General features: G+C 46.2%; 2 protein-coding genes across 2 annotated transcripts in view; one reads left to right on the forward strand and one right to left on the reverse strand.

Annotated features, from left to right (window-relative positions):
• slco3a1b (solute carrier organic anion transporter family member 3A1b) overlaps positions 1-14,347 on the reverse strand; it is a 50,053-nt gene extending 35,706 nt beyond the window's left edge. The window contains exons 1-2 of the mRNA XM_090221996.1: positions 13,245-14,347; positions 8,516-8,975 (exon numbers count right to left, since the gene is read on the reverse strand). Of these exons, the coding sequence (XP_090078122.1) occupies positions 8,516-8,975; positions 13,245-13,400 (616 nt within the window). The 5' untranslated portion in view covers positions 13,401-14,347. The remainder of the gene's footprint in view (positions 1-8,515; positions 8,976-13,244) is intronic.
• On the forward strand, positions 1,959-3,101 carry rbhce2 (hatching enzyme 2). Its single transcript, NM_001172408.1, is given in 1 exon segment — positions 1,959-3,101. A coding segment is annotated over 1 exon segment (798 nt). The 5' UTR covers positions 1,959-2,063; the 3' UTR covers positions 2,862-3,101.
• Positions 14,348-18,044: the final 3,697 nt, after the last annotated feature.

Here is an 18,044-nt window from a genome sequence, read left to right on the forward strand (position 1 = left end):
GCTGATCTCCATATCATACTACTGACTGAGGGACATATGGCTGATCTCATTATACTACTGACTGAAGGACATATGGCTGATCTCCATATCATACTACTGACTGGGGGACATATGGCTGATCTCCATATCATACTACTGACTGGGGGACATATGGCTGATCTCCATATCATACTACTGACTGAGGGACATATGGCTGATCTCATCATACTACTGACTGAGGGACATATGGCTGATCTCCATATCATACTACTGACTGAGGGACATACAGCTGATCTCCATATCATACTACTGACTGGGGGACATATGGCTGATCTCCATATCATACTACTGACTGAGGGATATATGGCTGATCTCATCATACTACTGACTGAGGGACATATGGCTGATCTCCATATCATACTACTGACTGAGGGACATATGGCTGATCTCCATATCATACTACTGACTGGGGGACATATGGCTGATCTCCATATCATACTACTGACTGAGGAATATATGGCTGATCTCATCATACTACTGACTGAGGGACATATGGCTGATCTCCATATCATACTACTGACTGAGGGACATATGGCTGATCTCCATATCATACTACTGACTGAGGGACATACAGCTGATCTCATCATACTACTGACTGAGGGACATATGGCTGATCTCCATATCATACTACTGACTGAGGGACATATGGCTGATCTCCATATCATACTACTGACTGAGGGACATATGGCTGATCTCCATATCATACTACTGGCTGAGGGACTTACAGCTGATCTCATCATACTACTGACTGAGGGACATATGGCTGATCTCATCATACTACTGACTGAGGGACATATGGGTGATCTCATCATACTACTGACTGAGGGACATATGGCTGATCTCCATATCATACAACTGACTGGGGGATATATGGCTGATCTCCATATCATACAACTGACTGAGGGACATATGGCTGATTTCCATATCATACTATTGACTGAGGGACATATGGCTGATCTCATCATACTACTGACTAGGGGACATATGGCTGATCTCATCAACTTTATTATCAACTGGATGGACAAATTGATGTGCTTTTCATTCATCACATGTAACTTTAATAAAGATACAACAGTATATTTGGGTAATAGGTTAGCTATTTTATAAACTATGAGAACAGGGTTGGGGTGTTTCCTGCAAACAAAGCAGCTTAAACCCTTAGTGAGGACTGTTTAAGACAACATGGCTAAGAGAGGTCCGTCAGTGAGCTAGTCCCACCCAGAATAGCCCTAAAGGATGAGCTGGAGACTGGACCAGCTGGAAACCGACGTGTGTGTGTGTGTGTGTGTGTGTGTGTGTGTGTGTGTTGCAGGCCCGGTTCTAACATTTTTGGGGCCCCCGCCAAGAGATCAAAGAAATATTGTGGCCCCTCTCTTGAACGTTAAAGTACATGCCCTGCAGTTCTACACATTTTGCCATGGAGAGTTGAGAAAATGTTGCATTTTTAAAGCCAGTTTTCTGCAGTTGTACACATTTTGCCATGTTAATGATATCTGAGTGATACTGACTAATAATTCTAAACATTGTTATCTGGCTGATTGAGGGTCAGTGACTGACATAACAAGTGAAAAACAGCTGATGCACAACCACATTTCAAACTTGCACCTTGTGTATTCTACTAATTTTACTCTCAACAGTAAGTTGAGACCCTGACTGAGTTTCCCCCAAAAAATGATATGATTACATTTTTGGGGTCGGCGACCGCTCATGTCGCTTATGCCTGGAGCCGGCCCAGTAGTCCTAATGGTGGTTTTAAACAAGAACTCCAGCCTAGTAAATGAATCCTTGTGTAAACTGTAGATGGAGTCCTCCCTTCAGAAGTTTATTTAGAACTAACAACATGGACCCCAACCCTTAATCCTCCTGCAGACACACCTGTAGAGGTCTGTATAAAAGCCCAGGACTGACCAGACAGAATCACACATCAAGACTCAGTGCCAAGGAGCCTCTCCAAAGCATCTCAAAGACCAAGACATCTAGAGTATCTCCACTGCCAGATCCAAGGAGCCATCCACACACTGAAGATGGAGCAAAGCCCCTCTCTAACCATCCTGCTGCTGGTACTGGGCCTCTCTCAGGCCCAAATGGACCACAGTGGACCAGCCATGTGGATAGACCACCTTGAGGCTGTAGACATCACTGAGAGAATTCTGACCGCTAATAACGGCTCTGATGAGATGCTGATGGAGGGAGACCTGGTGGTACCAAGAACCAGAAACGCCATGCAGTGCATGCAAGGAGGAAACAGCTGCCTGTGGAACAAAGCCTCTGGCGGATACGTTGAAGTGCCCTACACAATAGAAGACAGCAGATTCACTCCCTCCGACAGGAAGGAGATTGAGCATGCCGTCCAGTCGTTCCACAGCAAGACCTGCATTCACTTTGTGCCACGTGGCAACCAGAAAGACTACATCAGCTTTGAGAGTTTGAACGGCTGCTACTCTTCTCTCGGGAGAATTGGAGGGAAACAGACGGTCTCTGTTAACAGCGTTGGCTGCATCTTTCTCGGCATCATTCAGCACGAGACCCTCCATGCTCTGGGATTCCAGCACGAGCAAACCAGGAGCGACCGTGACCAGTACATCAGGATCAACTGGAGTAACATCGACTCTAACATGGCCTATAACTTCGATAAACAAAACACCAACAACCTGAACACTCCCTATGACTACAGCTCTGTCATGCACTATGGAAAAACAGCCTTCTCTATCAACGGGATGGACACCATCACCCCCATCCCCAACCCCGACGTGTCCATCGGCCAGAGACAGGGGTTGTCCACCACTGACATCCTGAGGATCAACCGACTCTACGGCTGCTGAGAGGAAGACATCAAGTCACAGGAGGAGGAGAGTAAAGGTGAAGATGTCTACAATACATCTGACACATTATCCAGTGTCCTGTTCATTCAAATCATCAGCCGTGTGTTATTCACAATAATTCACGGCTTCTCATGTCTTATTGCCTTATCGGATTTAGATCAAATAAATATTTTGTAGTACAGAACAATGTGGTTTTCTGTATCACTTTGGATTGAAACATAGAAATAAAAGCATTTGAAACAACATTATTGAATCTTCATGTGTTTCTCTGATGACACTATGGTGCTGTATATATGTTGACAATGTATCCTCCAATGTTTCCGGAAGTTGCTGTAGCCTGGTTCTAGCCTGCTGGTAGCCTGGTTCTAGCCTGCTGGTAGCCTGGTTCTAGCCTGCTGGTAGCCTGGTTCTAGCCTGCTGGTAGCCTGGTTCTAGCCTGGCGGTAGGCTGGTTCTAACCTGCTGTAGCCTGGTTCTAGCCTGCTGGTAGCCTGGTTCTAGCCTGCTGGTAGCCTGGTTCTAGCCTGGCTGGTTCTAGTCTGCCGGTAGCCTGGTTCTAGCCGGGCGGTAGGCTAGTTCTAGCCTGCCGGTAACCTGGTTCTAGTCTGCCGGTAGCCTGGTTCTAGTCTGCCGGTAGCCTGGTTCTAGCCTGCTGGTAACCTGGTTCTAGCCTGCTGGTAACCTGGTTCTAGCCTAGGGGTAGCTTGGTTCTAGCCTGCTGGTAGCATGGTTCTAGCCTGCTGGTAGCCTGGTTCTAGCCTGCTGGTAGCTTGGTTCTAGTCTGCTGGTAGCCTGGTTCTAGCCTGCAGGTAGCCTGGTTCTAATCTGGTGGTAACCTGGTTCTAGCCTGGCGGTAGGCTGGTTCTAACCTGCTGTAGCCTGGTTCTAACCTGCTGGTAGCCTGGTTCTAGCCTGCTGGTAGCCTGGTTCCAGCCTGGCGGTAGACTGGTTCTAGCCTGCTGGTAGCATGGTTCTAGCCTGCTGGTAGCATGGTTCTAGCCTGCTGGTAGCTTGGTTCTAGCCTGGTAGTAGCCTGGTTCTAGCCTGGCAGTAGCTTGGTTCTAGTCTGCTGGTAGCCTGGTTCCAGTCTGCAGGTAGCCTAGTTCTAGCATGCAGGTAGCTTGGTTCTAGCCTGCTGGTAGCATGGTTCTAGCCTGCTGGTAGCTTGGTTCTAGCCTGGTGGTAGCTTGGTTCTAGTCTGCTGGTAGCTTGGTTCTAGTCTGCTGGTAGCCTGGTTCTAGTCTGCAGATAGTCTGGTTCTAGTCTGGTGGTAACCTGGTTATAGCCTGCTGGTAGCCTGGTTCCAGCCTGCTGGTAGCTTGGTTCTAGCCTGGTGGTAGCTTGGTTCTAGTCTGCTGGTAGCTTGGTTCTAGTCTGCTGGTAGCCTGGTTCTAGTCTGCAGATAGTCTGGTTCTAGTCTGGTGGTAACCTGGTTATAGCCTGCTGGTAGCCTGGTTCCAGCCTGGCGATAGACTGGTTCTAGCCTGCTGGTAGCCTGGTTCTAGCCTGCCGGTAGCCTGGTTCTAGCCTGCTGGTAGCCTGGTTCTAGTCTGGCGATAGCATGGTTCTAGCCTGCTGGTAGCCTGTTTCTAGCCTGCTGGTAGCCTGGTTCTAGCCTGCCGGTAGCCTGGTTCTAGCCTGCTGGTAACCTGGTTCTAGCCTAGGGGTAGCTTGGTTCTAGCCTGCTGGTAGAATGGTTCTAGCCTGCTGGTAGCTTGGTTCTAGCCTGGTGGTAGCCTGGTTCTAGCCTGCTGGTAGCTTGGTTCTAGTCTGCTGGTAGCCTGGTTCTAGCCTGCAGGTAGCCTGGTTCTAGTCTGGTGGTAACCTGGTTCTAGCCTGGCGGTAGGCTGGTTCTAACCTGCTGTAGCCTGGTTCTAACCTGCTGGTAGCCTGGTTCTAGCCTGCTGGTAGCATGGTTCTAGCCTGCTGGTAGCATGGTTCTAGCCTGCTGGTAGCTTGGTTTTAGCCTGGTAGTAGCCTGGCTCTAGCCTGGCAGTAGCTTGGTTCTAGTCTGCTGGTAGCCTGGTTCCAGTCTGCAGGTAGCCTAGTTCTAGCATGCAGGTAGCTTGGTTCTAGCCTGCTGGTAGCATGGTTCTAGCCTGCTGGTAGCTTGGTTCTAGCCTGGTGGTAGCTTGGTTCTAGTCTGCTGGTAGCTTGGTTCTAGTCTGCTGGTAGCCTGGTTCTAGTCTGCAGATAGTCTGGTTCTAGTCTGGTGGTAACCTGGTTCTAGCCTGGTAGTAGCCTGGTTCTAGCCTGGCAGTAGCTTGGTTCTAGTCTGCTGGTAGCCTGGTTCCAGTCTGCAGGTAGCCTAGTTCTAACATGCAGGTAGCTTGGTTCTAGCCTGCTGGTAGCATGGTTCTAGCCTGCTGGTAGCTTGGTTCTAGCCTGGTGGTAGCTTGGTTCTAGTCTGCTGGTAGCTTGGTTCTAGTCTGCTGGTAGCCTGGTTCTAGTCTGCAGATAGTCTGGTTCTAGTCTGGTGGTAACCTGGTTCTAGCCTGCTGGTAGCCTGGTTCCAGCCTGGCGATAGACTGGTTCTAGCCTGCTGGTAGCCTGGTTCTAGCCTGCCGGTAGCCTGGTTCTAGCCTGCTGGTAGCCTGGTTCTAGTCTGGCGATAGCCTGGTTCTAGCCTGCTGGTAGCCTGGTTCTAGCCTGCTGGTAGCCTGGTTCTAGCCTGCCAGTAGCCTGGTTCTAGCCTGCTGGTAACCTGGTTCTAGCCTGCTGGTAACCTGGTTCTAGCCTAGGGGTAGCTTGGTTCTAGCCTGCTGGTAGCATGGTTCTAGCCTGCTGGTAGCTTGGTTCTAGCCTGGTGGTAGCCTGGTTCTAGCCTGCTGGTAGCTTGGTTCTAGTCTGCTGGTAGCCTGGTTCTAGCCTGCAGGTAGCCTGGTTCTAGTCTGGTGGTAACCTGGTTCTAGCCTGGCGGTAGGCTGGTTCTAACCTGCTGTAGCCTGGTTCTAACCTGCTGGTAGCCTGGTTCTAGCCTGCTGGTAGCCTGGTTCCAGCCTGGCGGTAGACTGGTTCTAGCCTGCTGGTAGCATGGTTTTAGCCTGCTGGTAGCATGGTTCTAGCCTGCTGGTAGCTTGGTTCTAGCCTGGTAGTAGCCTGGTTCTAGCCTGGCAGTAGCTTGGTTCTAGTCTGCTGGTAGCCTTGTTCTGTCTAATGACACATTAACTACAGAGGTCTAATGACACAGTGACTACAGAGGTCTAATGACAGTGTTATTAGGCCTCTGTAGTCACTGTGTCATTAGGCCTCTGTAGTCACTGTGTCATTAGACCTCTGTAGTCACTGTGTCATTAGACCTCTGTAGTCACTGTGTCATTAGACCTCTGTAGTCACTGTGTCATGTAGTCACTGTGTCATTAAACCTCTGTAGTCACTGTCATTAGGTTTACGTAACCTAGTGACTGGTCAGAATCAGTCCCTCAGTCAGCCCCTTAGTCACGCCATTAGTCTTGATGGTGATTTAAATGTAGGGGAGAGATTAATTTGAGAGTTAATCCAGGGCTAGTATTTATTAGTTAGAGCCACAGAGTTAATCCAGGGCTAGTATTTATTAGTTAGAGCCAGAGAGTTAATCCAGGGCTAGTACTTGTTAGTTAGAGCCAGAGTTAATCCAGGGCTAGTACTTGTTAGTTAGAGACAGAGTTAATCCAGGGCTAGTATTTATTAGTTAGACCCACAGAGTTAATCCAGGGCTAGTACTTGTTAGTTAGAGCCAGAGAGTTAATCCAGGGCTAGTACTTGTTAGTTAGAACCACAGAGTTAATCCTGGGCTAGTACTTGTTAGTTAGAGCCAGAGTTAATCCAGGGCTAGTACTTGTTAGTTAGAACCACAGAGTAAATCCAGGGATAGTACATGTTAGTTAGAGCCAGAGAGTTAATCCAGGGCTAGTATTTATTAGTTAGAGCCAGAGAGTTAATCCAGGGCTAGTACTTGTTAGTTAGAGCCAGAGAGTTAATCCAGGGCTAGTATTTATTAGTTAGATCCAGAGAGTTAATTCAGGGATAGTACTTGTTAGTTAGAGACAGAGTTAATCCAGGGCTAGTACTTGTTAGTTAGAGCCACAGAGTTAATCCAGGACTAGTACTTGTTAGTTAGAGCCACAGAGGTAATCCAGGGCTAGTACTTGTTAGTTAGAGCCACAGAGGTAATCCAGGGCTAGTACTTGTTAGTTAGAGCCACAGAGGTAATCCAGGGCTAGTACTTGTTAGTTAGAGCCACAGAGGTAATCCAGGGCTAGTACTTGTTAGTTAGAGCCACAGAGGTAATCCAGGGATAGTACTTGTTAGTTAGAGCCACAGAGGTAATCCAGGGCTAGTACTTGTTAGTTAGAGCCACAGAGGTAATCCAGGGCTAGTACTTGTTAGTTAGAGCCACAGAGGTAATCCAGGGCTAGTACTTGTTAGTTAGAGCCACAGAGGTAATCCAGGGCTAGTACTTGTTAGTTAGAGCCACAGAGGTAATCCAGGGCTAGTACTTGTTAGTTAAGAGACAGAGTTAACCCAGGGATAGTACTTGTTAGTTAGAGCCCGAGAGTTAATCCAGGGATAGTACTTGTTAGTTAGAGACAGAGTTAATCCAGGGCTAGTGTTTATTAGTTAGAGACAGAGAGTTAATCCAGGGCTAGTACTTGTTAGTTAGAGCCACAGAGTTAATCCAGGGTTAGTACTTATTAGTTAGAGCCACAGAGTTAATCCAGGGCTAGTACTTGTTAGTTAGAGCCAGATAATGTTGTAAAGAATGGAGTCATTATGATATAGTGTTGAATTGAGTTTTTCTTCTCATTTACTAGCCACTGTATTCTGCCTGTTGTGCTGATGCTAAATTACCTCATTACCATCTGTTACTGTCCTCATCATTCTCTCTCAGCACTTAACCTCTATGGCAGGGGTCGGCAACTGGCAGCCCGCGTGCCAAAATCGGCCTGCCAGTCATTTGTTTTGGGCTCCCCCAAAGCTTTTTGCAAAAAAACATTACAATAATAATTGGTCCAAAAAGACTAAAAACCGCCAGGAATCCAGCGAAAAAAAGAAATGTGATCGTGTCTCAATGTAATCAAGCTATGAAATTACTATGGAACAACTTTTACAAATACAATCTCTTTTTGGGTCAATTTAATTGTGGTCAATTTAGAGTGTACAAATTATTATAATTATGTTCCATTCTCCCAACCATCTGCTCTGACATGAATCAGCCCTAGGCTGAATGTAGTTACCTACCTCTGCCCTATGGTGTGCGTTTCCAAACACATCACAGGAATACTAACAAGTAGTTAGTCATGTTCCAATAGGTTATATTGTCACTGATCAGGGAACCAAATTCAACTCCAAGCTCATAAAGCAGCATCACAGACAGCATGGCACAACCCGTTACCACCCTCAAACTGACGGGCTGGTTGAACGTTTCAGCGAGGTGCTCCAAGTTATTTTGTTCTAAAGTGTGTGGTCCTACTCACCTACAGTATATACAGAGAGAACCTGCTGGAATTGTGGTTAGGGTTATTGTGGTTAGGGAGTGGTAGTTAACTGACCTCTATATACAGTATCACGAGTCACTACTTTCTTCCTAATGCGTGTGGTCCTACTCCATATACAGAGACGAGTAACAGTTGTTCCATTATTAATATGTATATTATATAAGGTTGATATACTCACCTATATACAGAGAGGAGTCTTTCCTCTTAACGTGGTCGTCTATGTAGGACACCCCTAGAGGCTGTACTGGTGTTGCCCCGATCCCCAGCAGTACCTGGGCCCCTATCAGCAGCAGGTACATCATGTTGGTGTTGGACTTGTTCCCACACAGGAAGGCGGAGTCTCTGCCCTCAGTCCTGGTCATGTTGGAACACACATCCCTCCCGTCCTCCGCGTGCCACCCATCCCCGGCCTCATACTCATACTGGTGGGTCAGGAACTCTGGCAGGGCGGAGAGCAGCGCGCCCAGCGCCATGACGAGGCCTCCACAGCCAATCAGACGCGGCCGATGGGCCTTTGCGCCGAAGTAGCTGACAAATAGGATGAGGGCCAGGTTGCCGATCTCGAAGCTGCTGGCGATCACGCCCACGTCGGCGGACTGGAGGTTGAAGCGGCGCTCCAGGGTGGTCAGAACACTCACCTAGAAACACAATGTTATATCTGTCTACGTAGTGTGGAGGAGAGGGCAATCTGTCTATGTAGTGTGGAGGAGAGGGCTATCTGTCTATGTAGTGTGGAGGAGAGGGCTATCTGTCTACGTAGTGTGGAGGAGAGGGCTATCTGTACTATGTAGTGTGGGGGAGAGGGCTCTCTGTACTATGTAGTGTGGGGGAGAGGGCTATCTGTCTATGTAGTGTGGGGGAGAGGGCTATCTGTCTATGTAGTGTGGACGAGAGGGCTATCTGTCTACGTAGTGTGGAGGAGAGGGCTATCTGTCTACGTAGTGTGGACGAGAGGGCTATCTGTCCACGTAGTGTGGAGGAGAGGGCTATCTGTCTATGTAGTGTGGACGAGAGGGCTATCTGTCTATGTAGTGTGGACGAGAGGGCTATCTGTCTACGTAGTGTGGACGAGAGGGCTATCTGTCTACGTAGTGTGGAGGAGAGGGCTATTAGTACTATGTAGTGTGGGGGAGAGGGCTATCTGTACTATGTAGTGTGGGGGAGAGGGCTATCTGTCTATGTAGTGTGGACGAGAGGGCTATCTGTCTACGTAGTGTGGGGGAGAGGGTTATCTGTCTACGTAGTGTGGAGGAGAGGGCTATCTGTCTATGTAGTGTGGGGGAGAGGGCTATCTGTCTATGTAGTGTGGAGGAGAGGGCTATCTGTCTATGTAGTGTGGGGAGAGGGCTATCTGTCTATGTAGTGTGGAGGAGAGGGCTATCTGTCTATGTAGTGTGGGGGAGAGGGCTATCTGTCTATGTAGTGTGGAGGAGAGGGCTATCTGTCTATGTAGTGTGGAGGAGAGGGCTATCTGTCTATGTAGTGTGGGGGAGAGGGCTATCTGTCTATGTAGTGTGGGGGAGAGGGCTATCTGTCTATGTAGTGTGGAGGAGAGGGCTATCTGTCTATGTAGTGTGGAGGAGAGGGCTATCTGTCTATGTAGTGTGGGGGAGAGGGCTATCTGTCTATGTAGTGTGGGGGAGAGGGCTATCTGTCTATGTAGTGTGGAGGAGAGGGCTATCTGTCTATGTAGTGTGGAGGAGAGGGCTATCTGTCTACGTAGTGTGGAGGAGAGGGCTATCTGTCTACGTAGTGTGGAGGAGAGGGCTATCTGTCTATGTAGTGTGGAGGAGAGGGCTATCTGTCTATGTGGTGTGGGGGAGAGGGCTATCTGTCTATGTAGTGTGGAGGAGAGGGCTATCTGTCTATGTAGTGTGGGGGAGAGGGCTATCTGTCTATGTGGTGTGGGGGAGAGGGCTATCTGTACTATGTAGTGTGGGGGAGAGGGATATCTGTCTATGTAATGTTGGGGAGAGGGCTATCTGTCTATGTAGTGTGGGGGAGAGGGCTATCTGTAGTGTGGAGGAGAGGGATATCTGTAGTATGTAGTGTGGGGGAGAGGGTTATCTGTACTATGTAGTGTGGGGGAGAGGGATATCTGTACTATGTAGTGTGGGGGAGAGGGATATCTGTACTATGTAGTGTGGGGGAGAGGGATATCTGTACTATGTAGTGTGGGGGAGAGGGATATCTGTACTATGTAGTGTGGGGGAGAGGGATATCTGTACTATGTAGTGTGGGGGAGAGGGATATCTGTACTATGTAGTGCGGGGGAGAGGGATATCTGTAGTATGTAGTGTGGGGGAGAGAGATATCTGTACTATGTAGTGTGGGGGAGAGAGATATCTGTAGTATGTAGTGTGGGGGAGAGGGATATCTGTCATTTGTAGTGTGGGGGAGAGGGATATATGTACTATGTAGTGTGGGGGAGAGGGTTATCTGTACTATGTAGTGTGGGGGAGAGGGATATCTGTAGTATGTAGTGTGGGGGAGAGGGTTATCTGTACTATGTAGTGTGGGGGAGAGGGATATCTGTAGTATGTAGTGCGGGGGAGAGAGATATCTGTACTATGTAGTGTGGGGGAGAGGGATATCTGTACTATGTAGTGCGGGGGAGAGGGATATCTGTACTATGTAGTGTGGGGGAGAGGGATATCTGTACTATGTAGTGTGGGGGAGAGGGATATCTGTACTATGTAGTGCGGGGGAGAGGGATATCTGTAGTATGTAGTGTGGGGGAGAGGGATATCTGTACTATGTAGTGTGGGGGAGAGAGATATCTGTACTATGTAGTGTGGGGGAGAGGGATATCTGTAATTTGTAGTGTGGGGGAGAGGGATATCTGTACTATGTAGTGTGGGGGAGACGAGGAGCCTATAAGGTTGACATCTCAAATCAAATCACACTTTATTTGTCACATGCGCTAAACACAACCTCTTATAAGGGCTTGTTAAGTAAGCATTTCACTGTAAGGTCTACTACACCTGTTGTATTCAGCATTTCACTGTAAGGTCTACCTACACCTGTTGTATTCAGCATTTCACTGTAAGGTCTACCTACACCTGTTGTATTCAGCATTTCACTGTAAGGTCTACTACACCTGTTGTATTCAGCATTTCACTGTAAGGTCTACCTACACCTGTTGTATTCAGCATTTCACTGTAAGGTCTACTACACCTGTTGAATTCAGCATTTCACTGTGAGGTCTACTACACCTGTTGTATTCAGCATTTCACTGTAAGGTCTACTACACCTGTTGTATTCAGCATTTCACTGTAAGGTCTACCTACACCTGTTGTATTCAGCATTTCACTGTAAGGTCTACTACACCTGTTGTATTCAGCATTTCACTGTAAGGTCTACTACACCTGTTGTATTCAGCATTTCACTGTAAGGTCTACCTACACCTGTTGTATTCAGCATTTCACTGTAAGGTCTACTACACCTGTTGTATTCGGTGCATGTGACAATACAATTTGATTTGATCTAGGGCCTACTGGTCAACATTTGGGTTCTAATATCATGATCTACATCTATTATTGAATAATGTGGCGATTTAGTAAGTAGAGGAGACTAAACTGAATACTTTTAGACTTTAACTCAAGTTGGATTTTACTTGGTGACTTTTTCTATTAAGGTATCTTTACTTTTACTCAAGTATGACAATTGGGTACTTTTTCCACCACTTGTGGTTAGGGGGCTTGGACATAAGGGGACACTATTAATTGTACACTAAGCACTGCACTACAGACCAGCCCAACACCTCAAATCAAATTGCCCACATCTGCATTATTGAAAATATGTCAACTGAAATTAGGAGGGGGGGGGTCTGGTGGTACAACAACAGTTATTCAACAAGTCTATTATGCACCATGCGTATCATGGCCCCAGCTAGTTCCAACAGTTATTCAACAAGTCTATTATGCACCATGCGTATCATAGCCCCAGCTAGTTCCAACAGTTATTCAACAAGTCTATTATGCACCATGCGTATCATAGCCCCAGCTAGTTCCAACAGTTATTCAACAAGTCTATTATGCACCATGCGTATCATGGCCCCAGCTAGTTCCAACAGTTATTCAACAAGTCTATTATGCACCATGCGTATCATAGCCCCAGCTAGTTCCAACAGTTATTCAACAAGTCTATTATGCACCATGCGTATCATGGCCCCAGCTAGTTCCAACAGTTATTCAACAAGTCTATTATGCACCATGCGTATCATAGCCCCAGCTAGTTCCAACAGTTATTCAACAAGTCTATTATGCACCATGCGTATCATAGCCCCAGCTAGTTCCAACAGTTATTCAACAAGTCTATTATGCACCATGCGTATCATGGCCCCAGCTAGTTCCAACAGTTATAATCAAAAGCAGTGTTGGTTTATCTGCAGGTTCATACTGATGAGGCCTGTCATAAATACAGTATCGGCCATGTGATGCTGGTGCTCCACTGGTGAATACCACCTGCCTGCCTCACGACAGAGGCCCATCATCTGTTAAGAAGATGTAGCCTAACTGCCATCAAAATACACATTTTATACTGAGACCAGATGTCACCTGGTGAACCGGTCAAAAACGTGTTTGTGCGTTGTTACGTGTCGTGGCAACCATTCTACTGGTGCAGTCTCTTAGCCTGATGCGTCTGCGTTATAAATCAATGGACAGTGGAAATTGGAAGGCTCCGTGATATGAGCCTGATTTCATGTGAACACAAAACAACACCGCCGGCGACATTGTTGTGCATGAATGTTGATTCTGGCGAGCTCCGTGTGTAAGGGCCACGACCTAACGTCACGGTTTCTCACCAAAAGAAAATCGCCTACATCGCATGTGAAGGGGAACAAACATGATTTCCCATCACTGGAAGGTTGGGACGTTCGACAGCGTTCTGAGAGGATAACTTACCAGATACGCGCCAACCGTCCCCTGCGCCAGCATCAGCGCACATTCCGATACTAGAAATATTTTGATATTAGAAAAACATGAAGTATGTTTCTGGTTATCATCGTGTTCGGGGTCTTCGGTACTCCTCTCTGTACAGATCTGATTTTTCACCTGCATCCTTTCAGAAAAGGTACGGCTGGAAGCTACACAGATCCAGTCTAATGATGACCATTTCCAGCGATATAACTTAGTCTATTGCAGGAGAACCAGCTGTCACTAGCCGGTTCGAATTATTAACCCTGCTACAGTATGTCCACACACCATAAACATGGTCGGAAAACGGCAATGCATTATTCTGAAGACCTTATTGGTCTGGTGGGTCCGGGCGGCTTCTAAACATCCCTGGTGCGTCGACTCAGCTCCAGCAGGAATGAATGCGCCCCCCATCAGACGTAACGTTGAAGGACATTGTTTTTCCGCCGACGGTATATTGATATCTCTAACCGCGGCAATTATCAAATTCCATAACAGCGGAACGTCAGAATCCAGGTCTCCATATCGTGCAGGTTGTTTTTCACAGAGAAATGCAATGATCACACACCGTACCGTGCGTGTTGCGTTACTACGTAGCCTCCTCTCTCAGTGCAGCTGGATAACCTGCATCAAAATACCAGCCCCAAGCTCTCTCTCTCTGCCCCTCTTTCTCTCTGCCTATTTCGCTCTCTGCCTATTTCTCTCCCTTTCTCTGCCCATTTCTCTAGCTCACTGCTCTCCCTTCCATCTCTATCACATCTTAAATTTAAGTAGTCCATCCATTCCTGACTATATTAAACTTTACGAGATTACCCAGACTATTTACATTGCCTGCCCCCCTGTTTTTACACTGCTGCTACTCACTGTTTCTTATCTATGCAGTCACTTTACCCCTACCTACATGTACAAATTACCTCGACTAACCTGTACCCCCAACTGGGTATCGGTACCCCCTGTATATATCCTTGGTATTGTTATTTTATTGTGTTACCTTTTATTTTATATTTTAATTTATTTTATTTTGTAAATATTATTTAGTAAATATATTTATTGAACTGAATTGTTGGTTAAGAGTTTGTAGAGTAAGCATTTCACGGTACAACACCTGTTGTATTCGGCCCATGTGACAAATACAATTTGATTGTGTCCAAGTATTGATTTTCTACATTTGTATTTGTATTTATTAGGGATCCCCATTGCCAAGGCAACAGCTACTCTGTACCTGTGTGTGTGTGTGTCTCTTCACAGTCCCCGCTGTTCCATATGGTGTATTTTTATGTTTTTTTAAATCGGATTCTACTGCTTGCATCTGTTACCTCCTAAATAGATCCACAGACAATGCAATCGACATCGCACTGCAAACTGCCCAATTCCACCTGGAAAAGAGAATACCTCTGTAAGAATGCTGTTCATTGACTAAAACTTAGCCTTCAACACCATAGTAACCTCCAAACTCATCATTAAGCTCGGGGCCCTTGGTCTGAGCCCCACCCTGTGCTACTGGGTCCTGGACTTCCTGACGGGCCGCCCCACAGGAAGGCTAAAAACATAATCAAGGACACCAACCACCCAAGCCATGGCCTGTTCACCCCGCTACTATCCAGAAGGCTAGGTCAGTACAGGTGCATCAAAGCTGGCACCAAGAGACTGAAAAACATCTTCTATGTCAAGGCCATCACACTGTTAAATAGCCATCACTAGCCGGCTACCACCCGGTTACTCAACCCTGCACCTTAGAGGCTGCTGCCCTGTATACATATGTAGCAGTGTGATGTTGTTCCCCTAGATTATGCACCAAGTTGCACACAATGACCAGTTCAAATAGGCCAGGTCAAGAGGGAATGTTAATAATTTGATAATAATAATAATAATTCAGTGTATTTTTTTATTTAATTACAGCTGCATAGCTAATGTTTTTCTTTGGTGTACAAACACTTTTCATATCAATATTGTACATACATGTGATTGTAAAAGTTTTGTATATTTTGGTTTGGCCCATTGCGGGTATCTGTATTTCCATACCCCCTTATTGTTCTCTTTTGCCTGACCTTCAGCTAGCAAGGTATGTTGTTCTTGGCTCCGAAATTGTTCAATATAAAACCGTCATAATGTTACACAATGTACTGTTATGCTACCATAAGTTTGTTACAATGTGGACAATATAAAGATTTATGTTAACAAGTTTCACAAAGCTCCCTAACTAGGGTATCTATTGTAACTTGTGAGTACTTGGGACAGTGTTTGAGTGAGTGTCCATGTGCTTGCTCAGGTGCCTGAGAGCTATGACTGCGCCAAGGGTTAACATAATGTGTTCTGTCTCTTCGTGTGCAGGTATGTCTTTATGTTGTCTGAATGATGTTCTGTATCATTTTACTGGTATTGTATGGTGTGCTGTTGTGCATTGAATGTGTGTTGTCTCTTCGTGTGCAGGTATGTCTTTATGTTGTCTGAATTATGTTCTGTATAATTTTACTGGTATTGTATGGTGTGCTGTTGTGCACCCAGCACCTGTTATTTCCTTTTGGTTGTCTTTTGCCTGACCTCCAGCTAGCAAGGTGCCTGAGAGCTAGGACCGCACCAAGGGTTAACATAATGTGTGTTGTCTCTTTGTGTGCAGGGCAAATAAAAATAATTACAGTGCCTTGCGAAAGTATTCGGCCCCCTTGAGCTTTGCGACCTTTTGCCACATTTCAGGCTTCAAACATAAAGTTATAAAACTGTAATTTTTTGTGAAGAATCAACAACAAGTGGGACACAATCATGAAGTGGAACGACATTTATTGGATATTTCAAACTTTTTTAACAAATCAAAAACTGAAAAATTGGGCGTGCAAAATTATTCAGCCCCTTTACTTTCAGTGCAGCAAACTCTCTCCAGAAGTTCAGTGAGGATCTCTGAATGATCCAATGTTGACCTAAATGACTAATGATGATAAATACAATCCACCTGTGTGTAATCAAGTCTCTGTATAAATGCACCTGCACTGTGATAGTCTCAGAGGTCCGTCAAAAGCGCAGAGAGCATCATGAAGAACAAGGAACACACCAGGCAGGTCCGAGATACTGTTGTGAAGAAGTTTAAAGCCGGATTTGGATACAAAAAGATTTCCCAAGCTTTAAACATCCCAAGGAGCACTGTGCAAGTGATAACATTGAAATGGAAGGAGTATCAGACCACTGCAAATCTACCAAGACCTGGCCGTCCCTCTAAACTTTCAGCTCATACAAGGAGAAGACTGATCAGAGATGCAGCCAAGAGGCCCATGATCACTCTGGATGAACTGCAGAGATCTACAGCTGAGGTGGGAGACTCTGTCCATAGGACAACAATCAGTCGTATATTGCACAAATCTGGCCTTTATGGAAGAGTGGCAAGAAGAAAGCCATTTCTTAAAGATATCCATAAAAAGTGTAGTTTAAAGTTTGCCACAAGCCACCTGGGAGACACACCAAACATGTGGAAGAAGGTGCTCTGGTCAGATGAAACCAAAATTGAACTTTTTGGCAACAATGCAAAACGTTATGTTTGGTGTAAAAGCAACACAGCTGAACACACCATCCCCACTGTCAAACATGGTGGTGGCAGCATCATGGTTTGGGCCTGCTTTTCTTCAGCAGGGACAGGGAAGATGGTTAAAATTGATGGGAAGATGGATGGAGCCAAATACAGGACCATTCTGGAAGAAAACCTGATGGAGTCTGCAAAAGACCTGAGACTGGGACGGAGATTTGTCTTCCAACAAGACAATGATCCAAAACATAAAGACAAATCTACAATGGAATGGTTCAAAAATAAACATGTCCAGGTGTTAGAATGGCCAAGTCAAAGTCCAGACCTGAATCCAATCGAGAATCTGTGGAACGAACTGAAAACTGCTGTTCACAAATGCTCTCCATCCAACCTCACTGAGCTCGAGCTGTTTTGCAAGGAGGAATGGGAAAACATTTCAGTCTCTCGATGTGCAAAACTGATAGAGGCATACCCCAAGTGACTTACAGCTGTAATCGCAGCAAAAGGTGGCACTACAAAGTATTAACTTAAGGGGGCTGAATAATTTTGCACGCCCAATTTTTCAGTTTTTGATTTGTTAAAAAAGTTTGAAATATACAAAAAATGTTGTACCACTTCATGATTGTGTCCCACTTGTTGTTGATTCTTCACAAAAAAATACAGTTTTAAATCTTTATGTTTGAAGCCTGAAATGTGGCAAAAGGTTGCAAAGTTCAAGGGGGCCGAATACTTTCGCAAGGCACTGTAAACTAGCAGACCTTCAGTTGTGGCAGCGTCCTAATTAAAATGACACAACGCAGAGTGTTGGTCTGTAGTGACGCCTCTAGCACTGAGAAGCATGACCAACTGGCAAGTGTCTTCACTGACATTTTCAACCTGTCCCTGTCCGAGTCTGTAATACCAACATGTTTTAAGCAGACCACCCTAGTGTTCTTGGGCACAGGGACTAAGGTAACCTGCCTAAATGACTACCGACCTGTAGCACTCACGTCTGTAGCGATGAAGTGCATTTAAAGGCTGGTCATGGCTCACATCAACACCATCATCCCAGAAACCCTAGATCCACTCCAATTTGCATACCACCATAACAGATCCACAGATGATGCAATCTCTATTGCACTCCACGCCGCCCTTTCCCACATGGACAAAAGGAACATCTGCGTGAGAATGCTATTCATTGACTACAGCTCAGCGTTCAACACCATAGTGCCGTCAAAGCTCATCACTAAGCTAAGGACCCTGGGACTAAACACCTCCCCCTGCAACTGGATCCTGGA

Source organism: Oncorhynchus mykiss, chromosome 26 (genome assembly GCF_057628025.1).
Source record: "Oncorhynchus mykiss isolate SJ-2025 chromosome 26, ASM5762802v1, whole genome shotgun sequence".
In the NCBI taxonomy this organism is placed as follows: domain Eukaryota; kingdom Metazoa; phylum Chordata; class Actinopteri; order Salmoniformes; family Salmonidae; genus Oncorhynchus; species Oncorhynchus mykiss.